Raw genomic sequence first — 22786 nt, 5'->3', positions numbered from 1 at the left:
TGGCTTCAGTAATACTATTGTAAAAAGGCAACAAAAATATGAAATGAATTGGGGTTTAACGTTCTACCAGGGGATCGTTCAGGAATTTGAGTAGTAGTGGGACTGGGGTAGAGACAACGCCAAGTTTGGCGTGTGGTCTGGGAAATTACCCCGCGAATTTGATCAAATCAGAACCTCTGAGACCATTTCTGCTCATACATGTACATGACTAGCATGGAATGAGAAACAAAAGTTGCTCTGCGCGCGCAAGGCAGACACCGGACTCCTCCAGACATGCGCCTGCCAACTTGTCTGCTCCGACCGGGTCAGAGAGTCTGCCCAGTGCCGTCATGGTTGCCATATTTTTATCCAATTTGTACGGTTAATAGATCAGCATTTGAAAAAAATCAAATATAGATGTCGGTGAACACGAACGGAATGATAGATCCCATTTTGTTTGATTTTCGTCGTCATTCTGGCATCTGATTTGTCTATAGATAGGCCTACTTATTACTGATTAATTCATACTTCAAACATATCAATTCTATACAATATAATTCATACTACAACCATATCGAGTTTATATTTTGACATGTCTATCAGTATTTGATATGTTAACAACTGGACAGTTAGTGGTAGTTATGATGACATGGTCATATTAATAAACCATTGTTTGGGATACCGCTGTACACACTGACGTGAACGTTAAAGAGCCTTCGACACGTAAAAATCAAAGATATATATAGAGAGAGATGGGGGTTAACGTCCACTGGACACAAGCTAGGTCATTTCGGGACTAACACATGGTTCAGTTTTATTTCAATATTTCGCTGTGGTCTTTAGCTGTGGTGGGGGGGGGGGGCGGAGGTTGGACAGGCGACCCTACTCCTTGGCACGTACAACCGGGAAATCAAAACAAGGCTACTTGTGATTTCACGCACACGCGTTACAACACCCTAAAAATCAAAGAAGAATTTGTGTAAATGCCATGTACAGCCCTAGCAAAATTCTCCCACTCTGCTTTGAAATAACATTACCATATGTTAGTCTCAAAATGACGGTAGTATTGTACTAACGAGATAATAGAGCCTGGCTCACAATCCGCCGTCACGTACGGGCAGTCTACGGGGAAATGATTTTTAGTAAACCCGTGCGTGCGACTTACGCGTTACTTGCCCGTTTCTTACGGCTGGTCTGCGAGCTACCAAACACTACCACCCGTGCGTGTCATAACACATACGGCAGGTCGTGAGCGAGGCTTTAAAGATGTATTGCGTAGGAGTCGCGGCGGCTCAGTGGTGTTGGACGGAAAACCTGAAAAGAGGCGATGTAGTCGTTCGGATGGGACGAAAACCGAGGTCCCGTGTATACATTGGCGTGCACGTAAAAGAACCTGGTCAGTTGGAATTCGATACAAGAGTATAGGCCGTAGCCCCGCTGACCTGGCAAAATGTCATTCATAGCACACTGTATGGCGTATAGCCATCTTCATTAGTCCAGTTCGGAGCAGAAAAGTAGGACGTTAAACCCCATTTCATTTAATTTCGTGTATAGGAAATAATGTTGCCTATTTAGTAAAATAGGGTTGCTATTGTGATAGTAGGCTATTAAAACAGGATTGCTATTTTGGCCATAGATGTGAATTGAGATGTGTCCTTTTTGTACCGAGCTCACCAACAAATCAGGTATGATGATCGGTGTACACGCAATAAGCCTATCAAAACACAATAGATCAATTCTCATATAAATAACAAGTTGTATACTCGTCATTCAGAAACAATATATCTCGCAAACACGGGCGCACAACAAGGGGTGCGCCCCCCCCCCCCCCGAGCTTAGTCCAGATGGGCAAATGGGCCGAATTTTTTGCCGAGTGGGCCGGTTTTTCGGAAAATGGGCTTGTTTATTAGAGTCTCTTAACATTCAATCAAACCAAAATAGGCCTATAAATTAATAATTAACTGATTCATTTAAAAATTACATGGTGCTATACTTACTAACTACATTTCGACCTAGCTGAGGGTAATATTTGATTTTCTAATGTTGTGTGGGCCGATTTTATGATGACACGCCCCCCCCCCCCCGATCGGGAAAAAATATGTTTGTGCGCCCCTTTACGTGACTATATATTAATGCATGAATACAGAAAAGTTATTTAGTACATTGAAGAATGTGTAATCTAATAAATAAAAAAAAAGTCATGTTCCATAATCTTAAAACAAAAAATCTGCCCGTTTTCTCTGGCATTAATATGTTTAATTATAAAAGTTATTGAATTTTTTATTAGTTGTGTATCGTGCCCCATAGTTTAAACAATCTATGTGAATGTATTTGTGTATGACAGTTGATTGAATGAAGAAACGTCAAGTCAGTACTTGTAGTTAGTATATCATACTATATCGTTGGGTTTGTCACGATATATCATAGTATAATACACGCTCGTGATAAATTGTACTATTCAATACATAGTATATTCCAATTAAACACTGAATCACGCAATATTTATCACGGCGATTTTATATATAAAATATCCAACTGTATAAATGTTGAAACTGACTTGAGCTACACAAATACTTGGACTCCATGTAGCAATATTCCTGGTTATGCCCGGTTGAAAAGTTTATAACCCCCGCAGTCCTGTCTGAATCTTTAGCTGTGATATTTGTTTTAAGTTCAGCTTATGAATATTGTTTTGTTTTATAATTTAGCCTGTCTCCAAGTTTACCATATATTTGGCGCAATATAGCCCGGTTGCGGCTGACGTGTCATAAAACAACATTTTATTCATTCATTTCTATCTGAAGAATAAAACCAAGATTTCTGTTGGGATTTTGTTTTTCCAATAGTTAATATCAATATTGTAGCATTGGGCAGTCAGATTTATTTCTAAAGAAAACCACAGACCTCGATTAAAGGTCATGACAGCTAGGCTTGCTAACTAATGTACTACCAGTGTCGGATTGAGATAAAAAGAGGCCCTAAGCTATTCCATTATCAGATACCTCATGAGGGATTAGCCAATGAAACGGTCTGTTACGGTGAGTTCTTGGCGTGCGATGCACGGAACTGTGGGTAAACTACTAGAAACGTCAACGCTGATTGATTAATCAATGTCTGACGTCATAGGGTCAAAAGCCGCCCGTACGTGACCTTCCACTACAACCGGTCAGATCTACATGTAGTACAGGCCATTGAAAGTATAAAACGAAACGAACTATAGATCTGTATTTTAATCAGATTGGTTTAAAATTGTACCCATAAGATACCATCGATCCAGAGTTGTTGATTATGGAGTTAGAAAGTTAATAATTGTCTAATTATTAGTTTAGATAACATTTCAGGCCTAAAGAAAGACCAGCAATAGACAGATTTAACTCTTGTATGTTTAATATAAATCTCCGCTTCATTACGAAAAAAATATTCATTTTAAAATATTAGTATACACAAAAATATAATGCGTTGAAAACCTGTCTTCAAAACATAGATTGTTAAACCCCGCTTCATTTTAGTTCGTGTTGAAAAGCCCTCGTTAATTGTTTAACGAATTGGTTGTAGAGAAATGTCTGGAATGCGGACCGTCCTTTTACAAGCCACTTGAAGTAACGTCAACTTTCTTTTGATATGTGGAGACTTTTTCCGGGAATAAACATATCATTAATAAAAGTTAAAAGTAAATATTGGCGATAATATTGAACATATTGAATATTCATGATCTTATATTGACATAGTAATGATTTGATGATACGTTAGTATTAAAGGGAATATAACACATCACATCGTCGTGGTATATAACACAACATATCGTCATATATAAGTATTAAAGGCATATAACACCACATGGAAATGAAATGAAGTTTAACGTCCTACTGTTCTGCTCCTAACCTGGGCTAATGAAGACGGGCATACGCCATACAGTGTGCTATGAGGGAAATTTTGCACGGGCAACGGCGCTACGGACTACTCTTATATCGAATTCCAACTGCCAAGGTGTCTTTTACGTGCACGCCAATGTGTACACGGGTCCTCGGTTTTTCGTTTCATTCGAACTCCTAGACAGCAGTCCTTGTCAGACCCTCCATCACTGACAAGGGGAAACCACGCCGGAAAATCTGAATGAACTTTCTCGGCCAATGCAGGGATCGAACACCCGACCTCCAGGCTAGCGAGCCAACGTCTTACCCACTTAGCCACGTGCTCCCCCAACACCCCATCGTGGTAATATGTAATTAATAAAGAGCATATAACACCACATGGTCATGATAAGTAAATATGAATGGGTTAGAACACACCATATCGTCGTGATATATATGGGGACGTTAAACCCCATTTTATTTTATTTCTGACTTCTTCCCTTTCAATGTTGGTTATGTGTATTTAACCTTGACTTTAATCACAGGTGTTTTCTTGTTTTGTATTTCACCTTAACTTTAATCACAGGTGTAAATGATTTTTATGATAATTAGTGATATATTATTGATATACGTATATATAAGTATAGTTTATGATATATTAAATACCTATCGATATATAAATATGATATTATGTTATATTAATACATATATAAATATAGTTTATGATATATTAAATACCCTGAACAGCTCCCCTTTATTTGATGAGTCGATGATATTAACACCTGGGTTTATGTTTATGGCTATTTAACAGATATCTATCAACTGTGTTACCCCTTCCATGGTGGCTCAGTGAGTAAGACGCTGGTTCACTAACCTGGGCACCCGGTATTGACCGAGAAAGTTTCTCGGGGTTTTCCAACATGGTTTCCTTTTGTCAGTGGTGGATGAAGGGAGGGTCTGGCAATGTCTAGTCGTTCGGATAGGACGAACAAGAAACCTTGGAATTCGATGAATTGTAGGTAAAAATCCCTCGTTGAAGACTGAATGGCGTAGGGACAATAACATACCAAGTTAAACTTCATTTTATTTAATCCTATTATAGACAATGGTTTAATCCTAGACATTGGTTTAATCTTTAAGATAGATTGCTTCGTATACAACATTGGTCACCAATAGAATTAGAAAAGATGACTGCCTTCAACACACGAGGTCTCATCATGCGGCGTCAATCATTGAGTGAATGGCGCCTGCATTGTTTACATAAGACGTTAATGATTCGAGCAGAATGGCTCATTTTAATACCCATTTACACTAAATAGGAAATAATTTTTACCTACAAATACTCGAAACGTCTTTATTTATTTTTCTAATACATAAAAAAAGAAATGTTTTAGAATTTAATTTGTCGGAGGAAAAAGGTTAATATTTGTGGCTCATTAAGTCGCATCGATGTCATCCTTATCAGTAATTGAGGGGGCCTGGCGAATAGTCACTGTTGATCAGTGTGCTAAAATATCTGAGTTAAAACTATATTTGGAATGTGTTTAACCAGTTCTATCACATTAAATAATATTGGTGGACACCATATTGCCCTTTAAGTGTTTTCTATTATATTTCACTTGGGTCACTCTCTTACTTCCAGCTAGTAATATTTCTATATTGTATAATAATAGTAATAGTGTATATTTCTATATTGTATAATATATGTCTATATTAATAGTGTATATTTCTATATTGTATAATAATATTAAACATCAAGAGCTAAATCTTCCTATTACCGGTCTTTCTTTAGACCTAAAATGTTATATAAACTATTAATTAGACATTAATTAACTTATACACACCATAATCAACTCTAGATGGCATAGGGTTTCCCCGATATCAAATAGATTAGAACGGTCCAGCCATTTGATTTAAGCTAAAAATGGAGGAGCGAGACTTAGCTTCGAACAACCAGTGTGGTGGTTGAAATTATTGCACACGTCTTGTCAAACATTCAAAGGGTAATATATGGTAATTTGAATTAAATTTTCAAATTATTCATTTTACATTATCTATATGTTTGAACTATTATAACAACTATTATAACAACTATTATGGCCAGCTCTTTATCTAAATATTACATAATGTATCTTTAAAGGGTTAAACTGTTAGTTGTATATATATAATAATATGTATTGTATATTATAAGTTTTATAGTATAATAATAATGTGTAGTATTATATAAAAGATCTTGTTGAGGTCACCAGGTAGTTGATTAAATATTCTATTCTCTCTCTATATATATAATACAGGTATTATACAGGTATTGTATATATATCTTTATAAAGCACCTATCAAGTCAGTGTAGTAATGTTAAATCTATTATGATAATAGACCGTGTGATTTGATCTATTGGCTGTATTGTGTAATGAACAATCGAGACTTGTTCTTTAGACAGTATTAAACAGTCTTAGCTGTGTTCAAGCCCTTCACTTGTTTACTGTAAAACTTTTACAACTATACGGTTAAACAATAATAACATACTCGACATAGTGGGGCAGGAGAGAGAGAGAGGGGGAGAAATGGGGTTTAACGTCCACTCGACACAAACTAGGTCATTTTGGGACTAACATATGGTTTAATTTTATTTACATAATTCGCTTGCGCATAGGGGTCTTTAGCAATGGGAGGAAACCGGAGGACCCGGAGAAAACCCACGAGGTTGGACAGGCGACCCTACTCCTTGTCACGTACAAGTGGGACAGGAACCGGATTATATATATATTAAGTATATTGGTCATCACAAATAGAAATAAGATATTAGTTTTTCGGCGGTGCTATTAATCACCGATAAGGACAGACAAGGGGCGTGTTTTGGTCTAAGCGTCCAAAATATAGCAAAACGTGACCGAGAGAGAGAGAGAGAGAGAGAGAGAAAGGGAGAAATGGGGTTTAACGTCCACTCGACACAAACTAGGACATTTCGGGACTAACATATGGTTTAATTTTATTTACATAATTCGCTTGCGCGTAGGGGTCTTTAGCAGTGGGAGGAAACCGGAGGCCCCGGAGAAAACCCACGAGGTTGGACAGGCGACCTTACTCCTTGCCACGTACAACCGGTTATTCGAAACCACGCCAGTCGACTCAATGACAGACTTTATGATACAGCGCGCGCACGCTAACCATTCAGCCATCCACCCCCCACCCCCCCCCCCACAAAAGTGACCGACAAGGAAACGATATGTTATAGACATGTATAGTCTACATATCATATCCATTAATGATTTTATATATAAAAAATGACAAAGTTATGAGTAAGTGATATTGACCAAAAACGCTATTGCCCGTCCCTGTCGGTGACTAGTAGCACACATTTTTGAGTATACAAAATTTTTGACAAATTGTTAACTGGAAACTGTTGTCGTTTCAACAACACAAAGAAATGGAATTGGGGAGGGAAGGGGGTTTGGGGAGGTAACGTTCTACTTTCCTGCACTGACCGGGATAATAAACATGGGCACAATGACCAATATTTCTGTGATGCTATTTGATAATCTGAATGCATTACTATACTTCATAGTGAGGCGACATCATCCTTTGATGTTGGCGTACCATTATTTCAAATAATAGTACGGGCAATGTGCCAGGGGTACTACTAGTTGCAATATTGGACCCGCGTGACGTATTTCATTGAAATGCACGTGCTGGATAGTGTCTATATTTTAAGATGTTTATTGATCTCGTGCAAGACATTGTGTGATATATAGATATAGCCCTTGTACAATATCAATATATTACTTTATGTCTCGCACTCGACCATTAAACTACACTTACATTGTAATTTGATCGGTCAATTATGTAATCTTCAGAATCTTTAGAGGAAATAAAGACATGTATACATAAGTTATCGCCCCTGGTGTTAAAATATCCCAGCCCTGGAGAATTTTCCCTTACTCTTTTACACCATCCATGCCCGGTCGGAGCAGAACAGTTAGACCACTATTTCATTTCATTTCTTTTACACCATGTTAAAATATCACAACCCTGGCGAATTCCTTCCCTCTCCTTATCATCGTGGTAAATGAAATGAAATGGGGTTTAACGTCCTACTGCACGGCTCAGAACTGGGCTAATGAAGACGGGCATACACCTTACAGTGTGCTATGAGGGAAATTTTACTCGAATAACAGCGCTACTGCCTACTCTTATATTGAATTCCAACTACCAAGAGATCTTTTATGTGCACGCCAATGTGTACACGGGACCTCTAGACAGCTGTCCTTGTCGGGCCCCCCGTCCTGCATCACTGACAAGGGGGGGGGGGGGGGGGGACACGTCGGAAAATCTGAGTGAACTTTCTCAACCAATGCAGGGATCGAACACCCGACCTCCAGGCTAGCGAGCCAGTGTCTTACTCACGTAGCCACCGTGATCCCTAAGACACAAACGTTAAAAAAACCCGTTAAGCCTTCGTTATATATATTATTCGTAGCAGTCATATCGCAGTCAATAGAAATTTGGGTGAATGTTAAATAAATTATTTTATCCGTCTGATATTTGGTTTATGTAATCCAGGGGGTAATAATATTAATAAAAATATAATAATAATGATTTTAATCTCTCTAATGCTATTAAAAACAATATAATGATTGTTATTATAAGAGGTCAGGATTACAATTAATCCATTATTTTTAATTCTTTAATTCTTGGCTTTGTTGTACTCACTCGAGATAATAAATATGATTTGTTTGTCAATAGGTAGGTATTTTAAACAGGTAAGTATATATATATATATATGGTAGACTAATTAATTAATTATATTGTTCTCGAGGACAATAATTAATTAGTCACCCTGTGTTTTTTAAGTAGATAAAGTAGCTCAGCAGTAACTAAGATTAACTTTACCTATGTGTATATGTATATATATACCTATATCCCCCGCTCTATATATCACAGTTACTATCTGTCTCTCACACATATTCCACAGGTAGATTACCGTTATAACGTCACGTGACACTCATATATCACAGTAGTGTATTACCGCGTGCAAGTCGCGATCTGGTCTCGCAACAAGTCGAACAGAAGACAGGACAGAAGGAGAAGAGAAAATGTCGGAGTCGCTACGTCGCTTGGTGAATATTGGAACATTTACAGTTCTCCAGGAAAAATTAGAAAGATGGCTGGGTGATTATTACGTAAGTGACATTTTATTTTACTGCTCGTTATTTATTTGCTTGTTTCACGCTGCGAGTTGTCGTGTCATTCCCGTTCTAGAATTGTCGCGCTCAGTGCGTCCACGTCTCCATGACAACTGACAATGCGACAGGTAGTTGATTGTTAATGGCGGGTTTATGAATGCTACACTTTGTAACGTTATTTCGCTATCAATGATAAATAAATAGTAAATATTATTGAATATATGGAAAGATAATTTTGAAATATATCAGTATAATATATCGTAAAACATGTCGATGAATAAATTATAAAATTTAAACTGAATGAATACCTAGCAGGTAAAAACAGGTGCGTTAAAACAATTCAAGTCTGTACTAGTTGACTAAGATATACTAATAGTTATACGCCACTAATCTCAAATAGTTATAACTTATATAAACAATATAACATCAGTTTTTGGTACCATCCAAAGGACTATTCCTTGTCAAAAATCCCATTTTCTTAAAAACTGTTTCTTTTAATTTTTTTTTTCGTGTTACATACCCGTTTTTGTAAATTCAATCTCCAGAGATCAAGTTGAGTTTTGTTGTTCTAAAATGGTTGACACAACTTTTTAAAATTCGGATTATATATTTTATATATCAGCTCAGATTAATTGGATTAATATTTATATAACAAATTAAACCGCCAAGAAAATAAAAGTTTACTGTCAAGAGAACAAAAGTAATTAAAAGTAAAAGTCTTTCTATATAATGTTTGTCTATATAGAGTGGGGCCACAGTTGATCAGTCAACTGGTTCATTAACTGTAAGACCTTGAAAATACACAATTCTCTGAAATGCAGGTTTATTAGAATTTATGAAACCCTGGGTTTAATTCATGACTTGGTTGAGAAACTTTCCCATGATTTTCCAGCGTGGTTTGTCTTTGTCAGTGCTGCTCGTATCCAGTCATTCGGATGGTACTGATAAAAAGAGAAAGAGAGAGAAAAATAGGGTTTAACCTCCACTCTACACAAACTAGGACAATTCGAGACTAACACATGGTTCAGTTTTTATTTCAATAATTCGCTTGCGTGTAGGGGACTTTACTAGTGGAGAAAACCTACGAGGTTGGACAGGCGATCCTACTTCTTGTCACGTACAAGTTGGGAATCGAAATTATGCCAGTTGACTCAATGACAATTGACAGCACGTTAAAGATCCCTTTACAATTAGAAACCAAAATAAGAGTAGACTGTTATATATGACAGTTATGTAATAGTGTATATTACAGATAAACCTGTTATAAATCTCTGATATAAGCCTTTATATTGAACGAGACAAGTTTATTATATATTAAATGCTTAGCTGGCAGTTCCCCCGCCAATTATAGTCACTAGTCTAAACGTATATAGTAGTATTTTACCTGGCATAATGCCAGGTATTTAAGTCCTACCTGATCTACAGGTGTATGTATAGGTATATATATAAATCATTAGATTGAAATGATTAGTAGTAGTAGGTAAATATATAATACACTTTAAACCATTTACCGTAAACTGTTCAATAATATACCCCTAGATATCATTACCGTAAACTATTCAATAATAGACCATTGAATTAGATTTCATAAACTCATTGATATGTAGTCCCAAAATTACCTAGTTTGTGTCATGTGGGGATTAAACCCATGTCTCTCTCTCTCTCTCTCTCTCTCTCTCTCTCTCTCCCTCTCTCTCATTGAACTGTTTGAATAGAATGAAATGGGGGGGGGGAAGGTAACATCCTACTTTTCTGCACCAACTGGTCTAATATATTACATGACAGTATTAGAAGTTGAATAAAAAAACCTGACCGCCACACCAATTAAAAAAAAAATAATCTAAAAAAAAAAAAAAAAATGAGTTTCCCTTTTCAAAAGTTTTAGTTTCAAATATTTCAATCGTATAATTTTAACCAAAACCTTGTTCATTGGATTCACTAGGATATTTATATTTATCAAGATCACGAAGAAATGTAAATTAACTGAGTTTTGTCTTATTAAGACCTTGAAGAAATAAATTGTTTTGACCTATTATAGGTATATAGATTATTGATAAAGTGGGGTATATTTAATACAACAATAATATTATCAAGGGTAATGTGTTCTATTTATAATATTATTATAAAGTCATGGGTCATTACATACACAAATTAATCAATAAAAAACATCATTCTATAATACACTATAATAGGCCTGTGGTATAATCGTTACTACTGTCAAACTACAGAACTAATTATAACATCATAGTACTTGAACATCATTGATAAAACATCATTGATAATATCATCCACCACAAACAGATATCTAATATTATATATTATTAATTACAACATGTACAAACTTTGATCTGTGACAAATATAAATATAATGATAGCTATACATGATTAACAACTTTATCAGCAGTATTCTCTTAAAAAAAAAACATTGTTCATTTGTTATATGAATAAGACATGTCATAAATGCCCTGTTCACTTTGTACAATATTGTTTATATTATCATTATTCACATTAGATACACATTGTTCATATTGATATAAATGGTTCTCATTAGAATAATTGGTGAATGAAAAACTATAAGCCACCTGCCCATCCTTATTCTGTTTGGGACTGAAGGTATCCGGGCGCCAGCAGGTAATCAGGGCCTAGCCCGGGCCTAGTTTACATGACTGTATATGGTATATGATATGTTGTGTTAAATCGCAGTGTAGAAACAAAGTGACCCCAAATTATCCCACATGTATGCCAAACATTTTTCTAGCCCAAAGAAGAGAACCTCCGCGGAAAACCCAGACCCCCAACCCCTCGCCGAGTTTCTTGTCCTGGGACCCTGCGTTAAATATAAGCTGTATTATTAACCTGTATATAGAATTATTGTTATATATAAATACAAGTATATTTTTATTTCAGATTAACACGTGTGATCAGAATGTAGCAAGAGGCTGTGAAATTATTGAGTTGAATGCCAAAGTTCAAGGTCAACTGTTTAAACTGCTCAATGTTTGTGCTGCTGAAGGTAAATTAGTTTTTTAAATAAAAATACAATCTGATTAAAACACAGATCCTATTTCATTTCATTTTTTACAGTTCGAAATTTCGTTTTAATTGTCTTTACTACATGAGGATCTGGAAGAGTTGTTATTATTGACTTGCTCTGGATTACATGTATATGAGGGATTAGCCAATCAAACGATCTGTTATGGCAAATTTTTGGCGTGAGGTGCACGGAACTGTGTGTAATACACTAGAAACATCAACACTGATTGGTTAATCAAAAGTCTATCATCATAAGGTCAAAAGCCGCTCGTATGACCCCTGACACTATCTTCCACTATAACAAGTCAGATCTTTATGTAGTGTAGGCCATCGAAAGTATAAAAAACGAAATAAAATAAAGATCTGTATTGTAATCTGATTGTTAAAAATGCTGTTTTAAAGATTTCCTTCATAGCACAGTGTATGTTCGTCTTTAAAAGCCTAGTCGGTGTAGAAAAGTAGGACGTTAAACCCCATTTTATTTTATTTCATTTCATCTTGACTATCCTTCTTCAATAGGATTTATATTTTATGATTTTACAGGTGGTCTATATGGTGGAGCGAACATCATTAAATCTCGACTCCTACCATGGCTAGGACAAAGTTTCTTCGCTACTGGTGGTAATCTGTCCACAGATACAAGTCTCACCGTTCTAGCAGAATGCGCCGCAAAGGACAGGGAAATGAACCATCTTCAAACTATGTATGAGACATCCCTTGATGACCTTGAAGCTGATCTGAGGTCATTTAGAAGTGAAAATCAAGATCTCCGTGACGAGTAAGTAACTTGACCTTTTTACTCTCTTTAGATAGAACTAAATTTTAACTCTCTTCTGTATACAATTAAATGTATTAAAGCATAAATTGAATAACTCTGCGTGTTGCATGATAAAAACACAATTTGGAGAATTGAATCTACATATTAAAACTGCCCTGATTTTACAGATTACGTGAAACGAAGGATGAACTAGACTACAAGCTTAGATCGACCAGTAGTGAGAAAATGATGATGGAAGCTGAATTAAGGGAGTTAAAACGAAAGTAAGAGTTTTATGTATTTGTGTTTCAGATCACCTTGTTATAATATTTCTCTATATTAAATTGTTTACAGAATAAAACGAACTAAAGCCATTTTAAATAGAAATTTACGAGCTTCAACAACTGATTACTTACTTACAGATATGAGATTTGATCACTGGGATAGAAAGTAAGATTATAGTCAGATAGTTAGGTTTATAACATTACCAGGATTATAACGTTACCATAGTAACAGGTTTATAACATTACCATAGTGACAGGTTTATAACATTGCCATAGTAACAGGTTTATAACATTACTATAGTAACAGGTTTATAATATTACCATAGTAACAGGATTAGAATTATAACATTAGCATAGCAACAGCATTATGACATTACTATAGTAACAGGATTAAGACATTACTATAGTAACAGGATTAAGACATTACTATAGTAACAGGATTAAGACATTACTATAGTAACAGGATTAAGACATTTCTACAGTAACTGGTTTATAGTATTACCATAGCAACAGGATTACAGTCAAATAGTTAGGTTTATAGTTAACCAGATATTTTTCAATAATAAAACATCAGTAAAAAATTTATCATTAGCTTCTAAAAGCACAATTCAACTAACTAAACCTTTCAGTATTAGTAGTAAAATTGATTAAACCTTTCTGTATTAGTAGTAAAATTGACTAAACCTTTCAGTATTAGTAGTAAAATTGACTAAACCTTTCAGTATTAGTAGTAAAATTGACTAAACCTTTCAGTATTAGTAGTAAAATTGACTAAACCTTTCTGTATTAGTAGTAAAATTGACGAAACCTTTCTGTATTAGTAGTAAAATTGACTAAACCTTTCTGTAGTAAAATTCAAATATATTAAGAACTAAATAATTTTAATTTCAAGAGGATTTTTTTTTATAACATAACATTTTATCATTAGCTTTTCAAAGTACATTTTCTCTTTTTTTTTTTTTATAAAAATAATAATATAGTTTATTAGATAAATTTACTATAGAAGCAACGTAAACATCACTGTAAAACTGTTATTTTAGATTCTTTGTATGAATTCTAAATAATGGTGAACTATGGAACCTAGAACTTTCTCTGTATGGATCGTAGAATATTGTATTATAATGTCCATGGATGGATGGACAGGTTACGGTTACACCTGCAATATTTGGAATTAATGTTAACAGTCTAATTGAAAGTTGTGATTGGTTGTTTTATTGAGACCTGGTTATCGATAGACTACTATAACCAGACATTTAACAGATAAACCATGATATGTAACAGACCTTCAGATCTAAAGTGCATGTCTTAGACCATTAGCATTAGCCCCCCCCCCCCCCCCGACCATTAGTTCCCACCCCGCCACCCCCCATCAATTGTAACAAGACTAAAGTATTTAATAGCCCTAGTTATCTGAAGATGTAGTATAAAAAAAAGGTTTATTTTTTTTTTATTGTTTCTCTTTTTATTTATCTATTCTTGTCGACTTCTATCCTCCATCTTCCTTATTTGTCAGTCGTTCTATATTATTTATAACTTCTGTAGGTGTCATCCATAGCTTTGTATTTTAATGCAGCTCAAAAAATCTTGTCCAGGGACCAAATGGTAACATCTGTAAGGGCCATCCGTAGCTTTGTATTTTAATGATTAAAACATTGCAGCTCACCAAATCTTGTCGAGGGACCAAATGATAACATTATTGGCGAGTGATCGAGACAAATTTAGAACAAACATATATAAATTAAACTTTTTTTCTTCCAACAAATATTGAGTTCTAAGGCGTAAATATTTTGAAAACAAAACTGGGGAACAATTCTTAGCAAGAATAATTTATAAAAATGGAATCTGGAATTTGTGGAATTATTATTTTTCTCAGACTTGGTGATTGTGAAGGAGAACTGAAAACTTTAAGAATGAAGGCGGGTATTTTAAACGAGTATCACAACGAAATTAGTCGCCTTAGAGAAGATATTTCATTACTCACATCCAGAAAAAAATTCCTAGCAGGTCAAATAGATGCTAAAGTTTCTCTCAAAAATACTGATAGGTAAGAAATTCTTACCTTTTCATCTTTAGATTCAAAATAATAATGTTCAAATTTTATAGAGAATGAAATAATATTTTTGGACAATAAGATAATTTTTGTAAGTTAAGTAAAACAAAAAATATAAATCTAAAATCAATTTGACCAGTTTTAATTTTTGAAAGACGTTTGTCTGGTGATTTAAAAGTTTTGCCCTTCCGTATTATAGAAGTTTGAACCACGAAATGAATTTTATTCATATTTTTAGTTGTAAAAGTTATTCAGAATTTTAAACTGTAGTGAGATAGTTTTTGATCTGTAATTATCAAATGATAGGCCTATAACATCTACTGTATCTTGTGGAATGAATTTAAGGTGATATAACCATATCTTTAGACAATATTCCAATCACTTTCAGCGTATAAATTTTACTTGTGGATATTGGTTAAGTATAAATACGTATTTGGTACCAATTATAACAAGCCTGCCTTTCAACACTTGTACGTCATTATAACACTTCTATTATCATACACTACAGCGTCGCTTTAACACTTACCTACACCCGCATTATAGCTATATACCTGATGGTTGTCGTTCACTGACTACAACCATGTTATTGTTAGATCCTTGTATATAAATAAGGGTGGAACTATATGTTTAGATGTTAGTCTTTATTTCGTTAACTTCTGCTTCCCCAAAAGTGATATCGCAGACACATTAGTCTTATACGAGAGAGAGAGAGAAATGGGGTTTAACGTCCACTCGACACAAACTAGGTCATTTCGGGAGAGAGAGAAATGGGGTTTAATGTCAACTCGACACAAACTAGCTGATTTCAGAACTAAGGTCTTATATGGAAACTTGCCTTATAGTAGTAATTCGTGTTATAGTGGCAACCTACTGTAGAAACCCTTACCTCTACTATCTTTAATTTCTTTCTTTATTTCACTTTTATTCACTTTTGACTTTATTTTCACAATTCTGTATTTAAGATAGACCTAAAAATTTAAATATCGGTAGTTAGTCTTCCTCCGCCCCCCCCCCCACTCTCCCCCCCAATACCTCTTTCTTATTCTAACCCCCTCTTTATTTAAGATATTAAAAACCATCATTGTTTATTTGCTTTCAATGATGACAAATGTATTATACAAAATAAGAATACAGGCAAAACAGAAAAATTGAAATAAATAATTGATTAATTTTAAAATTGTATACATGGTTGATAAGTTGATAAAAATATCATAAGATGTTGTATTTTTAGATTTATTACAAAATTCAATACAGATACAATAAAATATGAAATGTTGATTATAAATTATAACGTTATAAAATCATCATTAGAGATGGCGACAGACGTGGATGTTAAAGTTGTTGATTCTGATGAAAGAAGAAATAAAACGTGACATCTGGTTTATGTCTAATTATTTGTGTATTTTTCAGACTCGCAGATGCAGAAGAAGAAGTAATTAGATTACGAGCTAAGGCAGGATTAGTTGATGATTACGAACGTAAAATAAGGAATTTACGCGATGAAATCACCTATACTCCTGTAAAACGAACAACTTTCGCTGATAAGTAAGTTTTATGGTTTGAAGAGTTACGTGAAACACTGCATGCTCATAGCTTTAACATAAGTTTTGTAATTTGAATTCTTCTACCGTAGTCTTATAGTCTGTATTGGTTTCAGGACCCCACAATGGCTTATTGTTGCAAGGGGGTGGGGGTGTTAAAGGACACGCTCCATGAAGATGGACCGGTCCAAAATCAGAGGATTTGGTAAAACCCATGAGGTCAGGCAGGCAACTCTATTCCCCGTTACGTACCAGACACGTGTTAGACCACTCGACCACCCAACTTTCTGGGACACATTTGAGATTGGTGTTTATAAAAGTTGTTTTATTTTCAGGGATATAACTGATTCCGTTTCCTTGTATCGATATGTTCCGAAGGTCAACTCACCCCTGGCTCTCGATGACCCCGTTCAGAGAGTACGATCACAGAACCTTATTTCAAGATTTAACGACATGTTCGCTCAAGATCGTCTCAACGCCATGGATACCTTGAGACGCTACTCAGACGACAACGAAAACACACAAAGAATTATTTTCACTGCCTTACAGGTAAATTCACTGCCTTACAGGTAAAATTTAAACCCCAACATTGGAATAATAATGGTAGAATGAAGCCATAACATAAATAAAAAGTTAAGATCTGTAGTGGTATCAAATACTAACAGGGTTATTGTAATTCTGTATGTCATGTGATTATATGAGCCGAGCTGTAATGGTGCGAGAATAAAGACAGTCAACAAGATTATGCCTATACTTTGTTATACCCATCCTCTTATTCAAGACCAATCGATCATGTAACAAGATCAAACATACGTCTTCCTGAACACTTTTTTGGGCCATTTAAAGTTTACATTGATTTCTACTGATTTCATACTGTCTTCATGTAGGCTATCTTAGACCAGTAAAATAGTAATATGTGCTTATATATCTTTTGAATATGAACCAATCCATCCTTTATTACAGTTGATCACATAATATCAAAGGTCTATAGGCCATCCTTCATTACAGTTGATCACATAATATCAACAGTCTTTAGACCACACTAATTGGATTGTGAGTTCATGATATTGATAAATAAATAGCCATGTGGAACTAAAAGCCTTTGAACAGTACAGTCAAGTACTTTTGGTTTTTAAATAAGTCCTTTTCCCCCAAAGAAATAAGAAGGACGATCTTTACAAGTGCTCATGATGAAGAGAGAATCAAATAGTACATATTTTACAGTTTACACATAAGTTTTGAAATGAAATGAAATGAAATGGGGTTTAACGTCCTACTGTTTTGCTCGAACTGGACTAATGAGGACGGGATACACCATACAGTGTGCTGTGAGGGAAATTTTGCCCGGACAGCGGCACTACAGCCTACTCTTATATCGAATTCCTACTGTCAAGGGATCTTTTACGTGCACGCCAATGTGTACACGGGACCTCGGTTTTTCGTCTCATCCAAATGACTAGACAGCTGTCCTGGTCAGGCCCTCCGTCCAGCATCACTGACAAGGGGGAACCACAGCGGAAAATCTGGATGAACTTTCTCGGATCGGCCTTTGCAGGGATCAAACACCCGACCTCAAGGTTAGCAAGCCAACGTATTACCCACTTAGCCACGTGATCCACCAGAAGTTTTGATGGGATATATGTATACAATCTGTACCAAGATTATTGTGTGAATACAATATCATTTTTTTAGTAAATTATAATTTTGTTTTATTCATTTTGTAGGAAGCATTCAGTACTGCCAAGCAAGCTTTCCGTCAATTTAAGATGAAAGTTCGTTCTAATCTCCTTAAGACCCATTTTGGTCCCGAGACCCTTGAAGAAGCTGTTCAAGACTACATCAATCGTAATACAGACCTTTACGATCTTCCAGGCCTTGTTGCTGTAAGTAGTATTGAAGTAATTTATACATGGTTAGATATCTACCAGTAAATGAAATGAGGTTAATGAAGATGGGCATACACCATACAGTGGGCTATGAGGCAAACTTTGCTCAAACAGTAGTGCAGCACTGCTACCATATCTTATATTGAATTCCAACTGTCAAGGGATCTTTTACATGCACAACAATGTGTACACAGAACCTCGGTTTTACGTCCCATCTGAAGGACTGGACATTTTCCTGAGTTTCACTATTTTACTGACAGTGTTAGATTGGAAATTAGATGAAATGATTGTGTGTTTAATGGCATGTAAGCACCAACCGGGCTATATAGCGAAAGAGTCTTAGATTGTAACTCTTTATAATATTTTTTGGCTCTTTTTTAACAGGATGTTATTCGAGCTTTAAACAGAAATCCGAAAATATACCTGAGTCCCGATAATACCTTCGCTATTATCCAGCCCTTCATCCGAGAATCTGTGAAACTAGCATGGCAGATGTCAGCCCTAGCTCATCCATTGGATATCGCCATAGCAACAGACGCAGAACTTTTCGATGATAACAAGTAAGTAGGGAATTTCACCTTTCTTAAACCCCATAAATTTGAAACAGATCGAAACCACACTTGACTCAGTTCACATAATAATTTGTGCCTACCGCTGTTTTGAAATTTTTAGAATTTAATAACTACAAGTTACATCATAAAGAATATTTAATAATGTTTCCTTATTATATATATAAGTTTTTTTCTTATTATGTTTGTTTCATCGTCGTCATTCTACTTTCAGATATCGTCGTAGTTATGATTCCGAGTATACTGCTCCTTTAGTCAATCACCATATATGGCCATGTCTACAACAAGGTATTCGTGTTCTAGTGAAAGGTGAAGCTCTCACACGTCGTGGTGCATCTTTAGTAAGTCCTAATTTCATCTAATCTTTCCTATCAGTAACAATGTAACATCGGACATTAATTAAATGAAATAGGCATTAAATGTCTAGTAAACACCAGTTTGGTTTTTCTGATCAGTAAAGTATATAACAGGGCTTGACAATCCCGAAGACAGACAGAGAAATGGGGTTTAACGTCCACTTGACACAAACTAGGACTGACATAATATGGTTTAATTTTATTTCAATAATTCGCTTGCGTGTAGGGATCTTTAGCAGTGGGAGGAAACCCGGAGGACCTGGAGAAAACCCATGAGGTTGGACAAGCAACCCTACTCCTTGTCACATACAAGTTGACTCAATGACAGACCTTATGATACAGCGCGCACATGCTAACCATTCGGCCATTCAACCCCCCAAAGAACACCAAGTTAAAATATAACTGAAAACTAACTTATAATTTCTTCTGTTTATCAGGGATCACCAAGAAGAAGTCGCAGCCCAGTTAGAAGTTTGAGTCCATCCTTGAGAACCCGATCCAGGAGCCGTTCCGTAAGTCCAATGAGACGAGCCCGTTCAATCAGCCCACGTCGTTCTCTAAGTCCGATGCGATACTCACGATATTAAACAACAAATAGACACAAGTTATTTTATTTATTTAAACTGTTTTACATCAATAGAGATAAAGAAATAGATGTTTTTAACATGTTTGGGGTGATAATACGAACTCGGAAGAAGGATAATTTCAATCTAGAAAGACCACACTTTATTTGAACTTCAGTTTTTCGGGAACATTTGTTACTTCTTGTTTCATGTGGTGAAAAAAAAAAAAAAATTACTTGTTGTCTTTTCTCATAATTCTACATCTTTTAAGTTTTGAAATTTTAAACAAAAAATTTAGTTCAAAAGAACTTGTGGGACTATTTATTTAGATTGGCCTAAAATCATCATAAAATAGTTTTTTTTTTTTTAAAAAAAGATTGAATAATTCCTAAGCTATTTAATTAATAAAAAACGTCTGTATTTTAATAGATATGAGTTTCTAGATAATTATATTAAAAGTGTGTTTAGTAGATGTTAGTAAAATGAGCATAAGAGAAGTATAGATCTATTGTTTATTTATTTTAATATTATTATATTATTGTAGTCTATATTAAGATATTTTAATATTATTATATCTATGTAGTCTATATTAAGATATTTTAATAGTATTATATCTATGTAGTCTATATTAAGATATTTTAATATTATATTAATGTAGCCTGCCTATCTATATTAAGATATTTTAAAGGTGATATTTAGGTAGATATCGTACTAAATGATTTTGTACTCATTTGAAAATTTATGGAAAATCACTTAAGGATATACAGAGTTTTAAAGTTAACAAAGGGTGTACATTGTAGATTTCATTCTGTGCCTTTATTAATGATTTCAGTAAGGTTGTCCAGTTATTTTATTTTATCATCATCAATATCTCAGGGTATACAATAACATCTGTATTTGTATCAATATGGCCACCTTCTACCCTATAGTTCTAGTATTGTCTCAGCTAAATCCCATAATAACAGCGTCTATTTTACAGAAAATATAATCAACAAATGTCTCAATACATATTGTCTCTGAATATTATTACAACTGCTGTATTCAGGCTCCGAGTACTTCACAAAACGTTTAATCAATATTGTTCACCTTATTTTTTTTATCATACTTTTGTTGTTTTAATGTATCACATACATCAACTATAAACTATGTGCATAGATAGGTCAATGGTATTTCTCATAAACAGTGATTGAAAGTTAAGGAAATTCTTAATTTAATTCTGAGAATGTTTTCTGATCATTTAACCAGTATATCTCCCTGTTAAACTTATATTTAGAAGGAGAAGACAACTCTGATTTATGTTGATATATACAACAGTGAACTCTGTAATTGAGAAGTGGTTAAGGCATCATTACCTCTAGCCAGTTGGAGCGATAGTTTCATCTTCGATACCATTTTTGGGTCCATCGATTAGATTAGATTAGATTAAATTAGTGTTTTAAGAATAAAATGAACTTCTCCTTACTCTTAAAATTAAAATAAATCTACAGAACTTGTTCCATTATTTGTTTCAAATTAACATCTTTATTTGGACCCAAAAATCAAAGAAGTTCTGACACTTCATTTATTATTATTTATTTTAATAAAAAGTATTATTTTAATAAAAGGTATTATTTTATTCATATTATATAAACAATATAGAAAGCATATAAATAGCTTATTATTATTCTACATATCAAATTACCGTCCTTTATATTTTGTTGTTTTTAAAACCCCCGTCCTCAGGTGCAGATTCAAGCCGTTTGGTGACTTAGTTGATTGCCTGTTAGTCTGCCCAATGTGGGACGGGCTTTGCACTCCCAAGTGGGGGCAGCACGCCACCCCCCTTTCTGAAAATCCTGGATCTGCCCCTGGTCCTATATATATTGTTGTTCATGCAACTCCCTGTCTATATATTTTGTTTTATCCTATATATTTTTATTTATTTATAAATATTTATTTTGACGTCCATTACGTGAGCGAACCGAGCAACTACTGTGATATTTTAGTTGAAGTTATTTATTTAGTTAACTGATATATTATTTAGCTTTAGTTTGGATTTTGAATTATCTTATTATTAGATGAATTTTTTTCACTGGGTGTAGTGGAATGTGGTTCTCCCAGAAATAAATGTCACCCCATTTTCATATTCATGATACTTAGGCTACAATTAGATTTTTGTTTCGATAATAGCGCAGTAATTTGTTAGCTAATAGTTTCGCACATTAATTCAGTTTTAAAGTTTACAAGTTAATAGTTTCATGCAATCACAACTTAGATGTGTGCATTTCGTTTCTCAAGATAACACCCGATTTTAGAAATGGGAGAACAACCCCCTGGGGTAACATGCTTGTTTTCTCAAATATTAGAAATAAGAATTCAATAATTTAATGATGTAAATTTTTTATTTAGTGTGAAATGTAGTAAAATATTTGGTACTGTCGAAGTGATATGTACCCAAAATTAAATTATTTAGAATATTATTTGAAGTGTGGAGATCTAAGAGTATTATATTATTGTGTATTTGGGGTGGTGGTGCTTCAAGTTAAAGTGTTAACATTGAGAGCTATCGAACAGTGAATCTTAATTCTGGGGAATTTATGGAACAATGAACCAAATGATTCATAATTAATTTAAAAACTGATTGTTATTGATTAATGTGGGAAATCACTCTTTCGACACTGTAAATGACGGTAAATTAGGATTAAAACTGATCGATTTTGAAGAATTTGGATTAATGGTGTTAAAGATTGTTGAA

General features: G+C 34.6%; 1 protein-coding gene across 1 annotated transcript; it reads left to right on the top strand.

Moving 5' to 3' along the window:
* Nucleotides 1-8886: 8886 nt before the first annotated feature.
* On the top strand, nt 8887-20259 carry LOC126829661 (mitochondria-eating protein). The gene is made up of 10 exons (XM_050559675.2): nt 8887-9010; nt 11921-12026; nt 12590-12824; nt 12992-13087; nt 16548-16682; nt 17014-17227; nt 18403-18561; nt 18949-19124; nt 19348-19474; nt 19927-20259. Exons 1-10 carry the CDS (start codon nt 8924-8926, stop codon nt 20074-20076), a joined length of 1485 nt encoding a protein of 494 aa, XP_050415632.1. The 5' UTR covers nt 8887-8923; the 3' UTR covers nt 20077-20259.
* The last annotated feature ends 2527 nt before the right edge of the window (nt 20260-22786 follow it).

Source organism: Patella vulgata, chromosome 8, assembly GCF_932274485.2.
Source record: "Patella vulgata chromosome 8, xgPatVulg1.2, whole genome shotgun sequence".
NCBI classification, from domain to species: domain Eukaryota; kingdom Metazoa; phylum Mollusca; class Gastropoda; family Patellidae; genus Patella; species Patella vulgata.
This window is presented reverse-complemented; position numbering and strand designations above follow the sequence as displayed.

Excerpts from the sequence above, each read along its gene's own strand:
- LOC126829661 (XM_050559675.2), top strand. The coding sequence starts at position 8,924 with ATGTCGGAGTCGCTACGTCGCTTGGTGAATATTGGAACATTTACAGTT. Across the intron at positions 16,683-17,013 it reads CGAACAACTTTCGCTGATAA|GGATATAACTGATTCCGTTT; the intron begins GTAAGTTTTATG and ends TTTTATTTTCAG. Across the intron at positions 17,228-18,402 it reads TTATTTTCACTGCCTTACAG|GAAGCATTCAGTACTGCCAA; the intron begins GTAAATTCACTG and ends TTCATTTTGTAG.